The sequence below is a fragment of the Apodemus sylvaticus genome, chromosome 3 (assembly GCF_947179515.1).
Source record: "Apodemus sylvaticus chromosome 3, mApoSyl1.1, whole genome shotgun sequence".
Lineage (NCBI taxonomy): Eukaryota > Metazoa > Chordata > Mammalia > Rodentia > Muridae > Apodemus > Apodemus sylvaticus.
Window position 1 is genome coordinate 141,961,446 of NC_067474.1, and position 16,379 is coordinate 141,977,824.

The 16,379-nt window shown below is 49.6% G+C and overlaps 1 protein-coding gene across 1 annotated transcript in view; it reads left to right on the forward strand.

Moving 5' to 3' along the window:
- Window positions 1-16,379, forward strand: part of Csmd2 (CUB and Sushi multiple domains 2) — a 563,664-nt gene that overhangs the window by 269,361 nt on the left and 277,924 nt on the right. Inside the window, exon 6 of the mRNA XM_052177421.1 lies at window positions 15,604-15,716. Within this exon, the coding sequence (XP_052033381.1) occupies window positions 15,604-15,716 (113 nt within the window). The remainder of the gene's footprint in view (window positions 1-15,603; window positions 15,717-16,379) is intronic.

Below are 16,379 nucleotides of genomic sequence, written 5' to 3' on the forward strand. Positions count from 1 at the left end.
GAGCTGTCATGATGACATGCGAAGGCTTTCTGTTTGCCTTGAGCAGTGGCAGTGCCGGCTGCACAAAGGGTTTAGTAGTAACTCTAAAAATAATCAGCTGTGACAGCTGGGACTTGGTTCCTGTCAGGACAAAGTTGTCTAATTTAAAACCCAAGCACTTCAGCTCGGAGTCTGAATCCTTCGTTTCTCTGAAGAAATGGAAAGAGGGAAGAGAACCTGAGAGTTTATTAATTACATTGGAATTCTTGAAAATTTGAATTCTTAGCTCTTCTGGCAGCCCCTCCCCCATCCTTGAAAGAGTCTGTATTTCTTAGCGTTTGTTTACAAAGTACTAAAACAGTTTCGCAAATTGGCTTCTTTGGGGTAAAAGTTGATACCCTACTAGTCTTCCAGCTGAGGAGAGTGTAGTAAAGGCTGACAGACCTGTGTGTAAGTGGCTCTACTGAGAGCCCAGTGGGGAACAGTAGTGCCACATGCATAGGGCAAGAAAACATGTTCTCATTGATATAAGGATTGAGTTCAAAGCTGAGCAGCCAACAGGAGGGAGCCATGAATCTTGGGGGTCAACTGATTGATTGGAGCCGCTGTCCTAAAAATTTTGGGGGGAGGGTTAGAGGTGACATTTTTGATTTTAGCCTGTGTAAGGTTCACAGGGAGGGGTTAGTAGGCACACACACACACACACACACACACACACTCTCAGCAGTAGAGCCCTACAAGGAAACTATTCTGAAACTTCCAAGACTGGCTTCAACTTCCCACTTGTGGTAAGGAAAGACATCTCAGCTATACCTTCCTCCCCGTGAGCCTATGATTTCCCAGGAAACCGTGCAAGAGATATTGTTCTAAGTGACCTATAGGGTACCATGCCAGGCAAAAGAAAGAAGGAAAGAAAGATGGAAGGAAGGAAGGAAGGAAGGAAGGAAGGAAGGAAGGAAGGAAGGAAAAGAAGAAAGAAAGAAAGAAAGAAAGAAAGAAAGAAAGAAAGAAAGAAAGAAAGAAAGAAAGAAAGAAGGAAAGAAAGAAAGAAAGAAAGAAAGAAAGAAAGAAAGAAAGAAAGAAAGAAAGAAAGACAGACTGATTGACTATAGGAATCTATTTATAGGCCAGACTACACACTTGCAGGGATGATGGGAAATGCTTCAGCCAGGGGAGCTGATTTGACTTACATGCTTTTGAAATCAATGCTGTGTGCTATTGAAGATCCATTGCTTGCCCTTCCCCGGCTATTCTACTTGGAATATAACCAAGGTCCATTTCATGTGACCACCAAGGAGCCTCAAGAGATCAGAGATGGAGGAAGTGAGCTTTGAGACAGATATCTCCTGGCTCTACCCCCTCAGAGGTCACCTGGAATTGTCACCTCTCTGGACTTAAGGTCTCTTCCCATGGTAAGGTGTCCTCTCTAAGCAGCTCTCTTCCCAGGCTCACAAACTATTCCCCCCCCCATATCATCTCCTATCTAGGCTGGTGACAGTTCTGTTTTCTCTGAAGTCCCCTGTCACTTCCCTACATCCCAGCACCTTCCTGAACCCAACCCTCACCATTGTGGATAGACTGTTGATTAAACACTCCTCAAATTATTCTGATGGAACTTTGACCAAAGTACCATGTCAGTAATCTTCCATCAACCCCAAGCAGAAGAGTATTAAAATTCTAGAGACCCAGATTCCCATAGTCTCTAGAGACTGCACATTGAGGGGCAGTGTCTGCCAGAAGGAAGGACCCAGCCTCTTTCATCCAATGTCCTGAATTACAAGATGTCCTCTAGGGAGGAACATTGACCTAATAGCCACCCCAGGCTTCACGGATGGCAGGACTTCTTGTCGCAAATACTCAGCTCTGCCCTTCTGGTTCAAAAGTAACCACAGACAATCCATAAATAAATGACTGTCTGTGCCAATAAAGGTTTATTTTAACAGTTTATAGGCTGGGCATTTTAAATCTACTGGCCCTCAGTCTGGCTATGAGTTCAGCTTTTGTTCAGATCTCTTGATCACAGTCTACAATAAAAAAATACACTTTGTGTCATAGCTTATTACCATATGTGTGCATATATAATGTGCATTAGCCGCAGTTTCTGAGCAAAATCAATCCATGTAATCCTCATTGTAACCCTGTAGGGGGCACTGTTTCCCTTACCATTATAAGAAAGAGGTCATGGTATCAAGTATTAAACTGTACTACGTGTGTGACATGTTATTTTCTGTGGTGTTTTATTTTGATGCTTAGAAGAAAACCCACAGGCTGACCTCAAGGCTCACTAATGCTCCTGGCTGATCTGAAGGACTCCATCTAGGCAAGTGCACTTGGGAACTGTGAGGGGCGCTTTCCTTGGTAATGTGCAGGAGGAAGAGTATGGCTTCCAGGGCTAGACAGACAGACTGGAGCTCCAGAGCTGGCTTTGCTTGTCAGAAGGTGAATTCCGGTCAAGTCTTGCTCTCAAAGTCAGGCCTTTAAAAGACAGTGATATAACTGAGAGGGTGGCTCCATTGGTGAAGTGTTGGCCATGCCAGTGTGAGGACCCCAGCTTGGCTCCCAGAACCCACGTTAAAAAGTGAAACAAAGGGCTGGAGAGACAGCTCAGCGGTTAAGAGCACGGACTGCTCTTCCAGAGGTCCTGAGTTCAATTCCCAGCAACCACATGGTGGTTCACCGCCATCTGTAATGAGATCTGACGCCCTCTTCTGGTGTGTCTCAAGACAGTGACAGTGTACTCACATACATAAAATAATTAAAAAAAAAAAAACTGAAACAAGTCAAAAACAAATGAAAAATGGCTCTGGGGAGGCAGAGGCAAAGAGGCTCCGGGGTGGCTACTGGTCACCTGACCTACCTGAATCAGTGACCCCAAGGCCAGTGAGAGGGACCCTGTGTCAAAAGGACAAGGCAGACGGTGGCAGGAGAAGCACCCGTGAATGTTGACCTCTGCCCTCCATGTTCATGTGCAGACACGTGCATCCACATACACGAACACAGGCCTAAGAAGAGAAAAGGCGTTGTGAGAAGCCAGCCGGTGAAGGCAGCATTTACAGACTGAACTGAAGGACAAGCAGTTGGCACACACTCTCTACCATAGCTTAGGCCGGATGCGGGGTCAGGAAGAGGACAACCGTCTGCCTTTATCGCAGAGGAAGCTGGCTGGCATCACAGCAACCAAGCTGTCCAGGAGGCCAGAGCAGTAACAGGTCACACTGACAGCACATAGGCCCCTTCTATGATGACACCATAATAAGAGCAATGATGGCCACCTCCCTCCACACTCACATCCTGCATCCAGTCCCAAGAAAGCGCTAGACCCAGCCATGCACCAAGTCTGGACAGATGGTAGATGCTCTTTGATCCTCAAGTCTTAGGAAAACAGGGAAACTAATACATCTTGGGTGAGGCTGATGTGGTCGCTGAATGGGAGAACAGATGCTGGGTTAGATGTTGGAACTAGAAAAGGTGGCATTAGGAGGCAGCTGGGAACATCTGGATTAAGTCTTCCACTCAGCAGATTGTACTGTAGCAATGCTGCTTTCTTAAGTTTTCATGTGTGTTCTTATTTATGGCACTGACCTTTGAGACCCTGGAGGGAGGAGCATCTAGCATCATGATCTGCTGGATAGGTGGATGGGAGGTGGAAAATGTTCAAGTACAAGAGTGGAAACATGATAGTGAGGGTCAGAAAGGCCTGTTCACTTCTTGGAAACCATCTAGAACTAGACCAGACAGTGCTGGGGGGGATGCGGGAGGAGAGCCTTCAGAGGCCTAAAGCCATTCAAGCCACAGGGTTAGAAAATGGCCTTATTTCATTCAGTCCCTTGTCCTTCCAACCATGATGACCATCCCTGACACACCTTCCTTTCAACACATTCTTTTGGAGGACCATTCTCCATGGAAACCACTCCCTTGTCTTAAGGAATGGACCCATGGCCTAGGCAAATGATCTGAGACCCTCTGTGTGTCTTTTCTGTTTGCCATGAGAAAAAAAAGATATCTCTGTGTCCTTCCTGGTGATGAAGGTGAAGGGCTGGGTCAGGGAGCTGCTGAGTGGCTGAGGGTCAGCCTCCAGCTGCTGCCCTTTGCCAGCACACAGCCCTGCAGAGCAAGGCTGATGGCGGCTGAGCTTCTAGCTCCGAACATCCCTGAGCCTTCTGCAGCCCTCTTTTGTGGTTTAGTTACAACAGCTGCTGGCTGCTTCTCTGTTAGACTGATCTGGATTTCTTTCACCTGAAGTCACCAGTACAGAGCATACACAGGTATGAAAGGATGGGACACATGGCAGACACAGGTGTGAAGCAATGGTTATACATGGCACAGACACAGGTGTGAATGGATAGAATACATGGCATAGACAGGTGTGAAGGGGTAGAAACATGGCACAGACAGGTGTGAAGGGATGGAATACATGGCACAGATGCAGGTGTGAAGGGGTAGAATACATGGCACAGATAGGTGTGAAGGGATAGAATACATCACACAGACACAGGTGTGAAGGGATAGAATACATCACACAGACACAGGTGTGAAGGAGTAGAATACATGGCACAGACACAGGTGTGAAGGGGTAGAAACATGGCACAGATACAGGTGTGAAGGGGTAGAATTAGGTGTGAAGGGATGGAATACATCACACAGACTCAGGTGTGAATGGGTGGAATCCATGACACACAGAAACAAGTATGAGGCTAAGAACAAACAGGAACCCAGTTTAGGTTTCCTCCCTCTTCTCCATTTGCTACAGCCTTACCATGTTGATAGCCCAACTCTAGTTTGTTAGAGCTAGTGCGTGCCTCATACACTGTGGCCCTGTAGCATCCACATTTGTGCCTGGAGCCTGCTAATGCACCAGACACAGTGCTGAAGGTGCCATCTCACCTGTCTCAGGCCTGGTGGGTGAGCCAGCTGGTAATTTAAAAGATGTGCATCAAAGTCACACCCAGACACACTTGTTAAGGGGCCCCTGTGTGGAGTTTCTACTTCACATTGCTTTCTCTCTGATGGTGCCTCCCTGGCTACACAGAGGTGTGGCCTCTGCCAGGGTGGTCATGGCTGTACCTTGAGGCTTCCTGACAGCTGGCTCTGCCTAACTATTGTCAAGCAGCATCCCCGGGCCTGTCATGGCAGGCAACTGTGGATGCAGAGAACAAAGCCACTGCCACAGGATCACAGGGTCAGCATGGAGGTGAGAACAGAACACAGCTCCGTGACGCTCCGGGAACCCTTGCTGGCCTTCATGTGCACCAAGGGCCTAAACCCTCAACTCTGCAGTTGCCCAGAAAGTGCCATCATGGTTATCCAGCCACCTTCAGAGGATGAGGAAGTGACCCCCAGGATGGCAGTGGGGTGGGAGATGCCCTTAGAAGGCATCTAAAACATTTCCTCTGTGGGAATATGCAAGAGAAGTACGCCTGAAGCCAGCATGAGGCAGGAGTGTCCACCCTCCCTAGGAAAGGCAGTCTCCTCTTTCTTCCATTTCCTCCATCTTCCAGTGCAGGAGGAAGACGGCCAAGGCTGAGATGGTAGGAACGGCTGCAGGGGGAGCAGGCAAGGGCGTCTTTACCTTTGCACCCCAGCTCTGTTCAGTGCAGATGCTTGCCTTCTCATTGAGCCTGGAAGCCTATTGAGGGAGGCGATTAATCAAGTTTTTGAGCCCCATGTCCTCTGGAGGTAACATTCTTGTGTACATTGCTCAGGTGCTACCATGTTCCTCTTGTGAGGTCTCTATTCTGTTAGCAGACTCCTCTGTGTGAGGTACACGGAGCCCAGCTGTGCTGAGGGATCCCATGGCATTGGTGAGGAATTGAGGTTGCTTGGTGGAGAGAAAGAGTGGGTACTCACTTAGATGAAGAGAAGGGAGCCCCTCCACACCCTAGTTCTGTGGGGGAGTGGATGGGGTTGGAAAGGTGTCCCAGTATCTCTTCTACTCCTACCCTGCTGTCCTGTCCTGTCCTGCCACATACACATACAAGATGACATCCATTAGGTCTCTTCTAGTCCTGGGATGTTACATGTCTACCTAGTAAAGAGCAGAGCCTGGATCCAAGTCTAGTCCTGGCTGGTTCCCAGGCTCTGGCCCCACCTTAACCTTCTTTGGTTCCATCTGCGTCGGATCAGCCTGTGGCATCAGCACTGAAGAAGATGCCTGGTGGGGAAATGTTGATGCTCTGTAAGGCTGGCATGGTTGTTAAGCTCTTAAAACCTGCTCCCTTAAACAAAAACAAAAACAAAAACTGCTTCCCAGCTCTGGGTCATGCCGGTATGAGACATCTCAGCGTTCCAAAGCATCAGGGCCACCTCCCTGAATCTCATGTCTAACCTGCTGTTATAGGGAACCAGATTGGAACAGAACCCTGGAAGAACAGGGATCCTGAGAGCTCTGAAGCTAATGGGACTATGTCTGCTTTGAGATGCTGCCCCAGGCAGCCTGGAACAGGACTAGAAGAGACCTAATGGACATAGCCTAAGGACATCTTGTATGTGTACACCCCTGTCCCCTTCTGTCTCCAATCTGAGTCACAGGGTTCAACTCATCCATCCAAGGCCAGTCTGTGTCCCTCAGGCAGGATAGGAATAGAGGAAAATACACTGGGACACTTTCTTTACCTCATCTATTCCCCACAGAACTAGGCTGAGGGGGAGCTCCATCTTTGTCTTCTAAGTGAGCACCCACTCCTCTCCACCAAGCAACCTCAAACCAGGTCCCCAGGAACCTGTCTTCCTGATAGAAACCCATCTCCTGACTGACCTACCTTAGGTTGTATGAACACTGATCCAGCTGGCTGTTGGGACTTGTCATGTCATCTATATGGGGAGCTTGTCATGTCATCTATATGGTCATCCTTTTGGGGAGCTCCAAGTCGAGGGACACGGACAGGCCTTTGATGGATTTTAGTGCTTAGGGGTAAATTGAACCCTGTGACTTATATTGGAGACAGAAGAGGACAGGGGTGGACAGCATCCCTAAAACATTTCTGAGGCCCCATCCCCAAGGCCCTGGCACAGTGTAGCCCAGTGTGTTCTCTGTTAAATGACGTCAACATCTCAGGACACATCCTGTATGTCAGGCAAGAAGGATCCAGCCCTTCAGCCCTGAGCCTGGGATGCAAGGCCACAACCACCTCCAGCCCCCGTTAAACTTTAGTGTGCCACTCGCTACCCAAGAGGCAAGGCCCAGAGATCAACAGCAAAGCTCTTCCTCAGCCACAGACCCCGCCCAGGGCCTTGTTCCTCCAAGCTCCAGGTTCAGACACATCCTCCTGGGAGCCACCAATCTGAAGGAAAAACATTTGCCTGGTGGGGCTTGGGGGGCTCCCTGGAGCTAACAATCAGCCGAACTGCAAAGTTCTGCTCATTTGTGGAGTTTATGCAGCCGCTTGTGGGAAAACAGGAACATTTGCTCGTAGTGACAAAGACTCCACTGCCGGTGTCCTGGGGGTGCCTGCATCTGGGGAGTCCCCTGGGAAGCTATTCCAGCAGCTGCTGAGTGAATGGGAGGAACAGCCAAGCCCAGAACAATGTGGTGACCCATGTCTTCCTGGCACAAGTGGGCGGTGCTCTCACAACCAGGATGCACGCAGCGTGGGACCCGGCAGCACTCCATACTGTCCAGTAGGTCGCCTGCCCCCCACCCTACAACATGTCCTCTGCGTTCATCAGCAGGGTCCTCATCACGCATATACACACACCTCATGGTCCCTTCTTCCTCTGGGCAGTATTCAGTGAATCTGCCCCTTGTGGTAAATGCTTTGTCACGTACTGAGGAACGGGGGGCAGGCAAGAGAGAGAGGAGAGTGGCTTCCTTCAGTCTGGAGAGAAACAGGCCCAGGAGAAAATGAAGCAAATGAGGCCAAGTGTTCAGGAGTGGGTTTCCTGTTACAGATGCTCACCCCCCACCCCCAGCCCCCCAAAAGAGGAGAGGAAGTAGCTAGAATGAGGGTATGTAGAGGAAGATGGTCAGGGAGAATTGCAAAGAGATGAATTTTTCATTATAGTAAACATTTCAAGCAAGGGACAATGTCTTAGGGTTTCTATTTCTGTGATAAAACAAACAACCCGCAGAGAAAACAAGTTGGAGAAAGGAGTTTATTTCATCTGACAGCTTGAAGCACACCATCCAGGGAAGTTGGAGAAAGCTCAAAAGTAGGTACCTAGAGACGGGCTGATTCAGAGGCCATGGAGGGGTGCTGCTTACTGACTTGTTCCTCATTGCTTGCTCGGCCCGCTTTCTTATAGCTTAGAATCAATGGCTGGTACCTCACATGTCCACCATCAAGAAAATGCATCACAGGCTTGCCCACAGGTCAGTCTGGCAGGCGTTTCTGCTTCCAGAACGACTCTAGCTTAGATATAAAAGTAACCAGCCTGGGAGTTCATGCAAGGTGGGCATCAGGCCAGAAGATCCCAAAGGACTTCTGGAATCGACTCTAAGATTAGCTGCCCATGCTGCCCCTTCTGACTGCAGAGGGAATATCATTAGGAAAGCACAGCTACCCACGGAAGGAAAGAAGTGCTTTAGGTCTTCACCTGTCAGGCCCTATACAGTGCAAGCATCCAGCGGCTGCACAGTTCAGGTGGTAAAGTGCTCGCTGCTCAAACTTGGGACCCTGAGTTCAATCCTCAGAACCTGGGTGAAAGAGTCAGGCAAGCTACATGTAACCCACAAGCTAGAGCGGCAGAGACCAGAGGATTCCTGGGGCTCACTGGTAATTCTAGGCTAGTTTCAGACCAATGAGAGAAGCATTTCAAAATGCAAGGTGGGTACGTCCCAAAGAATGACACCTGACTTTAACCTCTACACACACACACACACACACACACATGCATACGCACAAATGCACACACACACACACTCACATGCACACAAATACACAAATGCACACACACTCATGCACACAGATAAACACACACAAGCATACACACAGAAATACACTCACACTCCGTGTGACACACACACACACACACACACACACACACACACACACACATCCATGTGAATACCCTGCATCCTCCTCCCACACAAGTGTTCTGGTGCTCCTCCCACCCAAGTGTTCTGGTGCTCCCTCAACCATAACCGAGTATCTTGCCTGCTGCCTGTGGCCGCCTGCCAGCCGTCTCCCACCCTGCCCTCCCGCCCCTGGGCTCTGGCTTCCTCCAGCTGAGCCTTGTACTTTCTGAGAATCGGCTGGGTCTGTTGCCAGCTCTCCCAGTGCGAGTCATATTTGTTATTGTAATTATGTGATTTAAATTAAACATCACATAAACGGATGAGATACGAGTGAGGAAGGAAATAGAGCCGCCACGATGGGAGCCCGATCGAATCCTTTCGAACGACTCTGCGAAGGAAGGGGAGTCTCCAAGAAGACTTCGAAGGGCACAATCACCCCCAAGTTCTCTTCCTCAGATCAGGAACACCATCTTGGTACACAGTACCAGTTAGTAAACCAGTTTGTTGCCTGGTGTGATTTAAATGAGATACAACCAAGGTCTGGAGTAGAAGCCTGTGGTCAGGGAAAAGCCTTCTATGCAAAGCTAACTGGCAGCTCACGTGGTAATGAAATGTCTAAGGCACATATTCATCCTTTTGTGATTCCCTCCTTAGAAATTCAGCTTTAATTTAGTGACATCATTTGTGAGGCCTATGTGCTAGGAATAAGCAGAGGACCAGACAGCAAACAATGAAAGCATTCTTACTAAGTAGCCAAAGATGACCTTGAACTTCCTGCCCCACTCCCCACCTCCCTATATATATATATATATTTTTTTTTTACCCTGTTGTCATTTTATGGGTATTATATGCTAGGTCTCTGCCCATCCCTAATGCAAGGTAAAATTTTCTGTGTCATGACTGTAGACACAGCAGCAGTGGACAGTATGCAAATGAATGGATGGGCGTGGCTATGACTCAGCAAAGGGTGAAACTGTATCCACGGAAAGAGACTGGAGCCTTGCTTAGCGGCCACATTCTGTTACTAAAGTGCCCCTCAGAGTAGCTGGAGATATGCAAAGAAGCTCCCGTCCTGCCCCATGTGGAGGGGTATGCCCATGCCTTCTAGCTGGGGAGACCATCAGGTCCAAAGAGGGTTACAAGTGAGTAGGCCTGGGATGGTGGCATGTGACCCTGCTACAGAGGGGACACACTGAGCAGGGAACAGTTGACCAGGCTTATAGGGCTGGTGACATTGTACCAGGTTATCAGATGGGGCAACAGAGCAGACATTCTAGATAGAGGAACCTCAGAGGCAGGGACTCAGAGTGGGTGTCGCCAGGGAGGGAAGGTGTAAGAGTTTGGGCTCAGTTCTGGAGCTGGTGGGTCTGTCCCTCCACTAAGACTTTTCAGGAAGGATTGACATGCTTGCGCCACAGTGTCCAGTGTCCCCTCCATCCCCCTGACAGATGGTGGGGGAGAGAGATGGGCGTTATACCTGACCCTCCCACATCTGGCCCTCTCCCAGGCCTGCTATGGAGATGAGAGAGGGCTCACACTGGAGTCTGAGGTACAGAAAGGCCTGGAGCCCCAACCGCAGGGTTACACTAGCTTAGAACCATAGCCGATGTGAGGGGGTGGGGCACGGGTGCCCTTGCCAGATACAGCAACTGTAGAGGGACACTGTGCAGAGACAGGGACTGCCCAATCAGCTGCTCATGACACAGTCCCCCTGCATGTCTGGTGACTGGGTACATGCTTGTCTTCATAGGACTGGCAGTTCACGGGGAGGCTGGCACTTAACCCAGTCTCCTGTGTCTCCGCTGACAGGCAGCAGTGCCTGGACACTCATTGTTGCCATTTGGACGGGACTTCTCTCCATGCCTGAATATCCAGAAGCTTCCATGAAGAAGTGCTTTTCACAGGCCACGTTCCTGACGCCAGGAGCGAGGCTGAGCTCACTCTGCCATCCCCTCCCTCCCCCTTCCCCTTCCCCTGCCCTCACTTACCCCCCCCCCCATCAACTCTGGACATTAAAGGAAGTGATTTTTTTTTTAATTCTCCCCAAGCCAGATTCCATTAATGAAGCCCCATTTAACAGAAGTCAATTTACCCAAAAGAAAAAAAAAAAAACCCTCTTGTGTACTTGCTTAAATACGTTTTATGTAGTACCGCAGTAGCCATGTACTGGGCAAGCTTGGAATTCCCCAGGCCCCCCAGAGAGAAGTTAATGTGGACAGGACGGTTTGAAGGGGGAGCCTCTCCTTTTGTGTTTCCCTCCTTTAATTATGATTCTAAGAAGGAACAAAATTGAAGAGGATCCTGGAGGGTAGGGTAGAGAGGAAGGAAGAAGACACAGGATGGAGTTCATCCTAGACTGGTCCACGGGGCACGTGCGCTTGTGACAGCGAATTGCCGGCTGAGTGCCCATCTCTGAAGGAGATGGTCTAGGTTGTAATCTCACCCCTGCCATGCAGTCCCATTGATGATGATGCCTCCCTGTGTAGCCAGGGGGCCCAGTGGGAAAGAATAGAGAGAGCACAGATCTGAAGGTGGGGACACTCAGAGAGCAGTGTTCTTTCCAACACACAAAGCGCTCCTGCTTGAGCAGTAGCAGAACGCTGTGTGCATATGTATGTGCATGCGTGTGTGTGTGTGTGTGTGTGTGTGTGTTGTGTGTGTGTGCGCATCTGTATGTGGTATGTGTGAGTAGGTATATGTGTGCACTCATGTGTGTGTGTAGGTGTGTACATCCATGTGTGTGTGTGGTATGTGTGAGTAGGTGTGTGTGCACCCATGTGTGTGTAGGTATGTGTCTACCCATTTGTGTGCACTCGTGTGTGTGTGTGTGTGTGTGTGTGTGTATAGGTGTATGCATCCATGTGTGTGTGGTATGTGTGTAAGTAGGTACATGTTCACCCATGTGTGTGTGTCGGTATGTGTATACCGCCATGTGTGTGCTATGTGTGTGGTGTGTATAGGTATGTGTGAGTAGGTGTGTGTCCACCCATGTGTGTGTGTTATGTGTGTAACCCCTGTGTGTGTGGTATGTATGTAACCCATGTATGTGTAGGTGTGTGTACACCCATGTGTATGTGTGTGGTAGGTGTGTAGGTGTGTGTGTAGGCATGTGTATGTAGGGTTGTGCACCCATGTGTGTGTGTTTGGTGTGTGTGGGTGGGGGCATGTGTGTAGGCATATCTGTGTGTATAGATGTGTGTGTGGTGTATGTGTAGGTGTATGTATGTAGGCATGTGTGTGTATTTGGTGTGTGTGTGTAGGAGTGGGGGGCATTTGTGTAGGCATATCTCTGTGTATAGATGTGTGTGTACTCATGTAGGTGTGTGTGTGTGCATAGGCATGTCTGTATGTGTACATGTGTGAACACTCATGTGCACATGCTCAGGCTGAGAGCCAGGCAGGAGACCAATCAGGAAGAGGAAGGCTCCATTGAGAATATGGCAACGTGCTTGACAGTTGAGGATGTGAGTGAGCCAGGGAGAGGTCTGGAGGGAAGGTTCGCATGGCAGGCAGAGGGAACTGGTCAAGTGCAAAGGTCCTGGGGCAGAAGCAGGCCTAGGCAAGGTTTCACAGCAAGGAGCCCATTTGGTTAGAACATAAAGAAACAAGAGGGAAAGAGGAGAAAGGGAAGAAGAAACAAGAGGGTGAGAGGAAAGGGAAGAAGAGGCTTCGCTGAGGACTATAGAGGTCCACAGTAAGGACTCGACTCTGAGGACAGGGTTTTGCTTTGTTTCCTTTTTAATGACTTCTGTTAAGAGGTCATTTATATAAAATCATACTCCCAGTAGTGAATGCACAGTTCATTAGATTATTGGCAAAAGTGGCCTTCCTTTGGGAGGAGGAATGGGATGAGGAACTGTGGGAGGGGGGACCAGGAGGGGGACAACAACTGGATTGTAAATACATAAAATGATGATGGTGATGATGGTGAGGATGATGGTGAGGATGATGATGATGATGATGGTGGTGATGATGATGATGATGGTGATGATGATGAGGATGATGATGATGATGATGATCAAGTGGCCTTCCCACAGTTAACAGAACCTAGATCTGGACCATCCATTCCTTCTCGGGCATGCACGATCCACTGACAGCTCTCAGCCCAGCTCTGGCTACCACAGTCCACTTCCTCTCGCCGGACAAGCAGCTTTCCCAGAGTTCCAGTGACGAGATTTCAGTGTACCTTCCGTGTTCACGGTCCACAGTCACAGACCTTGCTTACGGTCCTCACCCCTGGTTCATGCTTCCTCTCCTAGATCACGATCTACCCTCATGACCCACGCTCACAGCCCTCTCTGCTTCCCATTAATCCTTGCTTATCTGCCTCGACATAACTTCGGCCAGTAGGTTTACCCACATCTTTGTACTTACTAGCATGGAAAGGAATTTTTTGTGTGCTGATTATAATTTTGGGGCTTTTTTGATGACCAACTTCTCTTGCTGTATAGCACATACTAGCCTCAAACTCCCAGCCAACCTCCTGCAGGTTGATATTCCAGGAGAGAGTCACCAGGTTCAGTTAGAAGCTTTGCTCCGAAGCTGGTATCATTTCTCTATAGCCATTTGATGAGGATCCTACCACAGAAGCCCCAAATTCTGTAATAGTGTCAAGGACACCCTCAAATGCTCAACATAATGTGCTTGGAAAGACAGGGTTGGGTGGGGATCAGAGCTGAGCATACATATACACACACACACACACACACACACACACACACACACACACAGAGGAGAGAAGGGAGGGGGAGGAGAAGGCGTAAGGCTCACTGCCTGGGAGGAGATGAAGAGTTAGAAGGTGCCAGGTAACCGCAGGATAGCCTAGGAAGCAGAGTATCAACTCCCACCTCACCCTGAGCAGCTAGGAAGTTCCCTGCCCCAACTTCCAACTGTAACCTGGACCACTAGACTACCCTGTCCTGGCCTTGTCTAAGAAGCAACCATGGGTTCTGAATTATTCAGGTGAAGTTCCCCGACTTCTCCTTCCATATGCAAATAGCCTGCACACTCTGTCACTGAGCTTGAATTGAATGTGGCCTAGGGTGGGAGAATCCACTGTACCAATTGAGGCTCCTTAGAAAACTTAAATGACTCACCCCGTAATAAACTATTTTAAATGGGATCTGGTGAAATACAGTAATTGGTTTCTATAATAGCTCCTGCCCAAGCACTGTAGGTGATATTCCTAGAGTTTCGTGTGCGTCAGCATTTTCATTATAGTAAGAATTGAGATCAGAGGGTACCAGGCTCCTTGGTTAGATCTGTGGTTTAGTGTATATTTATGGGAAGCCACTCTGTTAGCTCTCCAGTGTCTGCTCCTCCGGATCCCCTCTCTGGTCTTTTCCTTCCCCTCTCTCTTTAAGACTCGCCTGTGGGCAAGCATCCATCTTCCATCAAGTCATAGACTGCATCAGCAGGAGCACCAGGGAGTAGGGAGAGAGCAAGGAACATGCGCCAGTTGGTCATTCCTTGCTTTTTCTGCCGGGGGGAGGGGAGGTGTTCCCACACCCGCTGAAGATCTGGGTAGGGAGCCAGTTTTGCCATGCAACCCTATGGTTAGGGGTCTTTCCAGTCTCCTCTGCTCCAGGAAGGGGGAGTGGTACTGAGTCACATCCCTTTCAGCAGCCTCCAGGGCTCCTCTCTTATTCTTTCCTCCACTGCCCAACATCACCTTAATAAGGGCCGTTTCTCAAAGCTGCTCTCTGCTGCGACCCTGACCTGTGTCCTTGTGCCAAGTGTCACTTTGGGTTCTGGGTCCCAAGGTGAGAATGCACAGCACGTGCCATTCCCAAGAGTTTCCTGTTGTTGGGGACTCCGGGATCTCTGCAGTATCATTTTGTGAGTCCCTGCAACCCTGAGGAGGGGATATCACCATATCTACTCCATAGATCAGGTCACAGAATCTCACAGGGTTTAGGTAACTTTCTTGCTGTCATGCAGCACAGCTTACCAGTCCCTCTAAGATCTAGCCATTTCCCTCCTCACCCCCACTGCTTCCGACTGAGGGTTGGTCATTGGGAGACTTGGCAGCAAATGGTAATTGGAATTGGGTCATGTGGTGTTATGGGGTAGGGAAGATGTTGCTGTGGGTGAGCTTGGAGGTGCAAGGCTCTGGGATGGCCTCAGTGCCCAGGCTTGATGACTGGGTTTGTCCCTTAGGAAAGCCTGGTGCTGGGTACAAGGTCACAGGCTGGAAACCTTGATTTGAGCCTAAGCCAAGATCTATGTAACCTTCAAGACCTTCAAGACCAGACCATTGGGAAGACTTTCCTGGAGCTGGGGTATTTTGGGGACTCCCTAGAGTCCTGGGAAGGGTGTGTGTGTGTGTGTGTGTGTGTGTGTGGTGTAGGAGGAAGTGAGATGGATGGGCACAGTCCAGTCAGAAAAGATCAAAGACCCAGAAAACAGGAAAAGCAATACTGTGTTGATGGGATTGTCCATAGAGGACCCTCAGCTTGGCCTCCTAGCCCTCTTTAGTTATTCTCAAGCCCTGAGCATCTGCTGGGATTGAGGAACCAGAGGCAGAGGGAGTGACTTGCCTGGTAGTCCCTCCAGCTGCACAGACCCCAGGCTGCTAGAGTGGACGGTGCTCTCCTCTTGCTGCAGATGGTGGGTAGACTCCTTGATGTCCTGTATGGTTCCTGACCTTTCTCTGTCCTGTCCCCCTCCAGGTTTACAGGAGCCAGCCTCCCAGCCCCTGTTATCAGCAGCAAGAACTGGCTGAGGCTACACTTCACATCAGACGGTAATCACCGGCAGCGTGGCTTCAGCGCCCAGTACCAAGGTAAGCACAGCTGGCATGGGGCTTCCTCTGAGAGAACAGCAGTGGCCAGGAGGGCCTCAGCCCTTCCCGCTGGTAGCCACATGGGACTTCAGGCATCGTTGTCTTGGGTCTGTTATATCTGTGCATCCTAAGGTCTCCATGCCTGCATCTCTACACATATCCAGACAGCCTTCAGGCACCAGAGGGGCAGTTCTCAGGCAATAACAGCCCGGCTGCCATTCTTTAGAACAGAGTCTTCATCGTGATTAGTGCTAAGAGTCAGGCTGAGCATGAGGAGCTTGGCAGGCACCTCTATTGCCCCTTTATTGTCACACTGTGAAGTAGATGTTAGCGGCACACCCATCTTACAGCAAGGGAAGCCAGCTTCCCAGCCAGCAGCCCCATTCTTCTGAGCCAGAACCTCACATGTTCTCAGCATTGGTAGCTGATCTGCTGCAGCCCAGAGGTTCTCCACATCTGTACTCTTCTTCAATCTATCTAGAGCACGACTTTATTGCAAGCATAGGCAAGCTGCCTTAGGGAGTGTCCCGACTGACTTCCAACCTCCGATCTGGGCACAGTCTCAGGGCAGGAGCGGCAGGTAGAAACCCCAAGTAGGCACACCTATGCTCTAATAAGGGGGGCACTTTGAACCTCAAGAGCCACAGCCTTCGCCTGTCATGG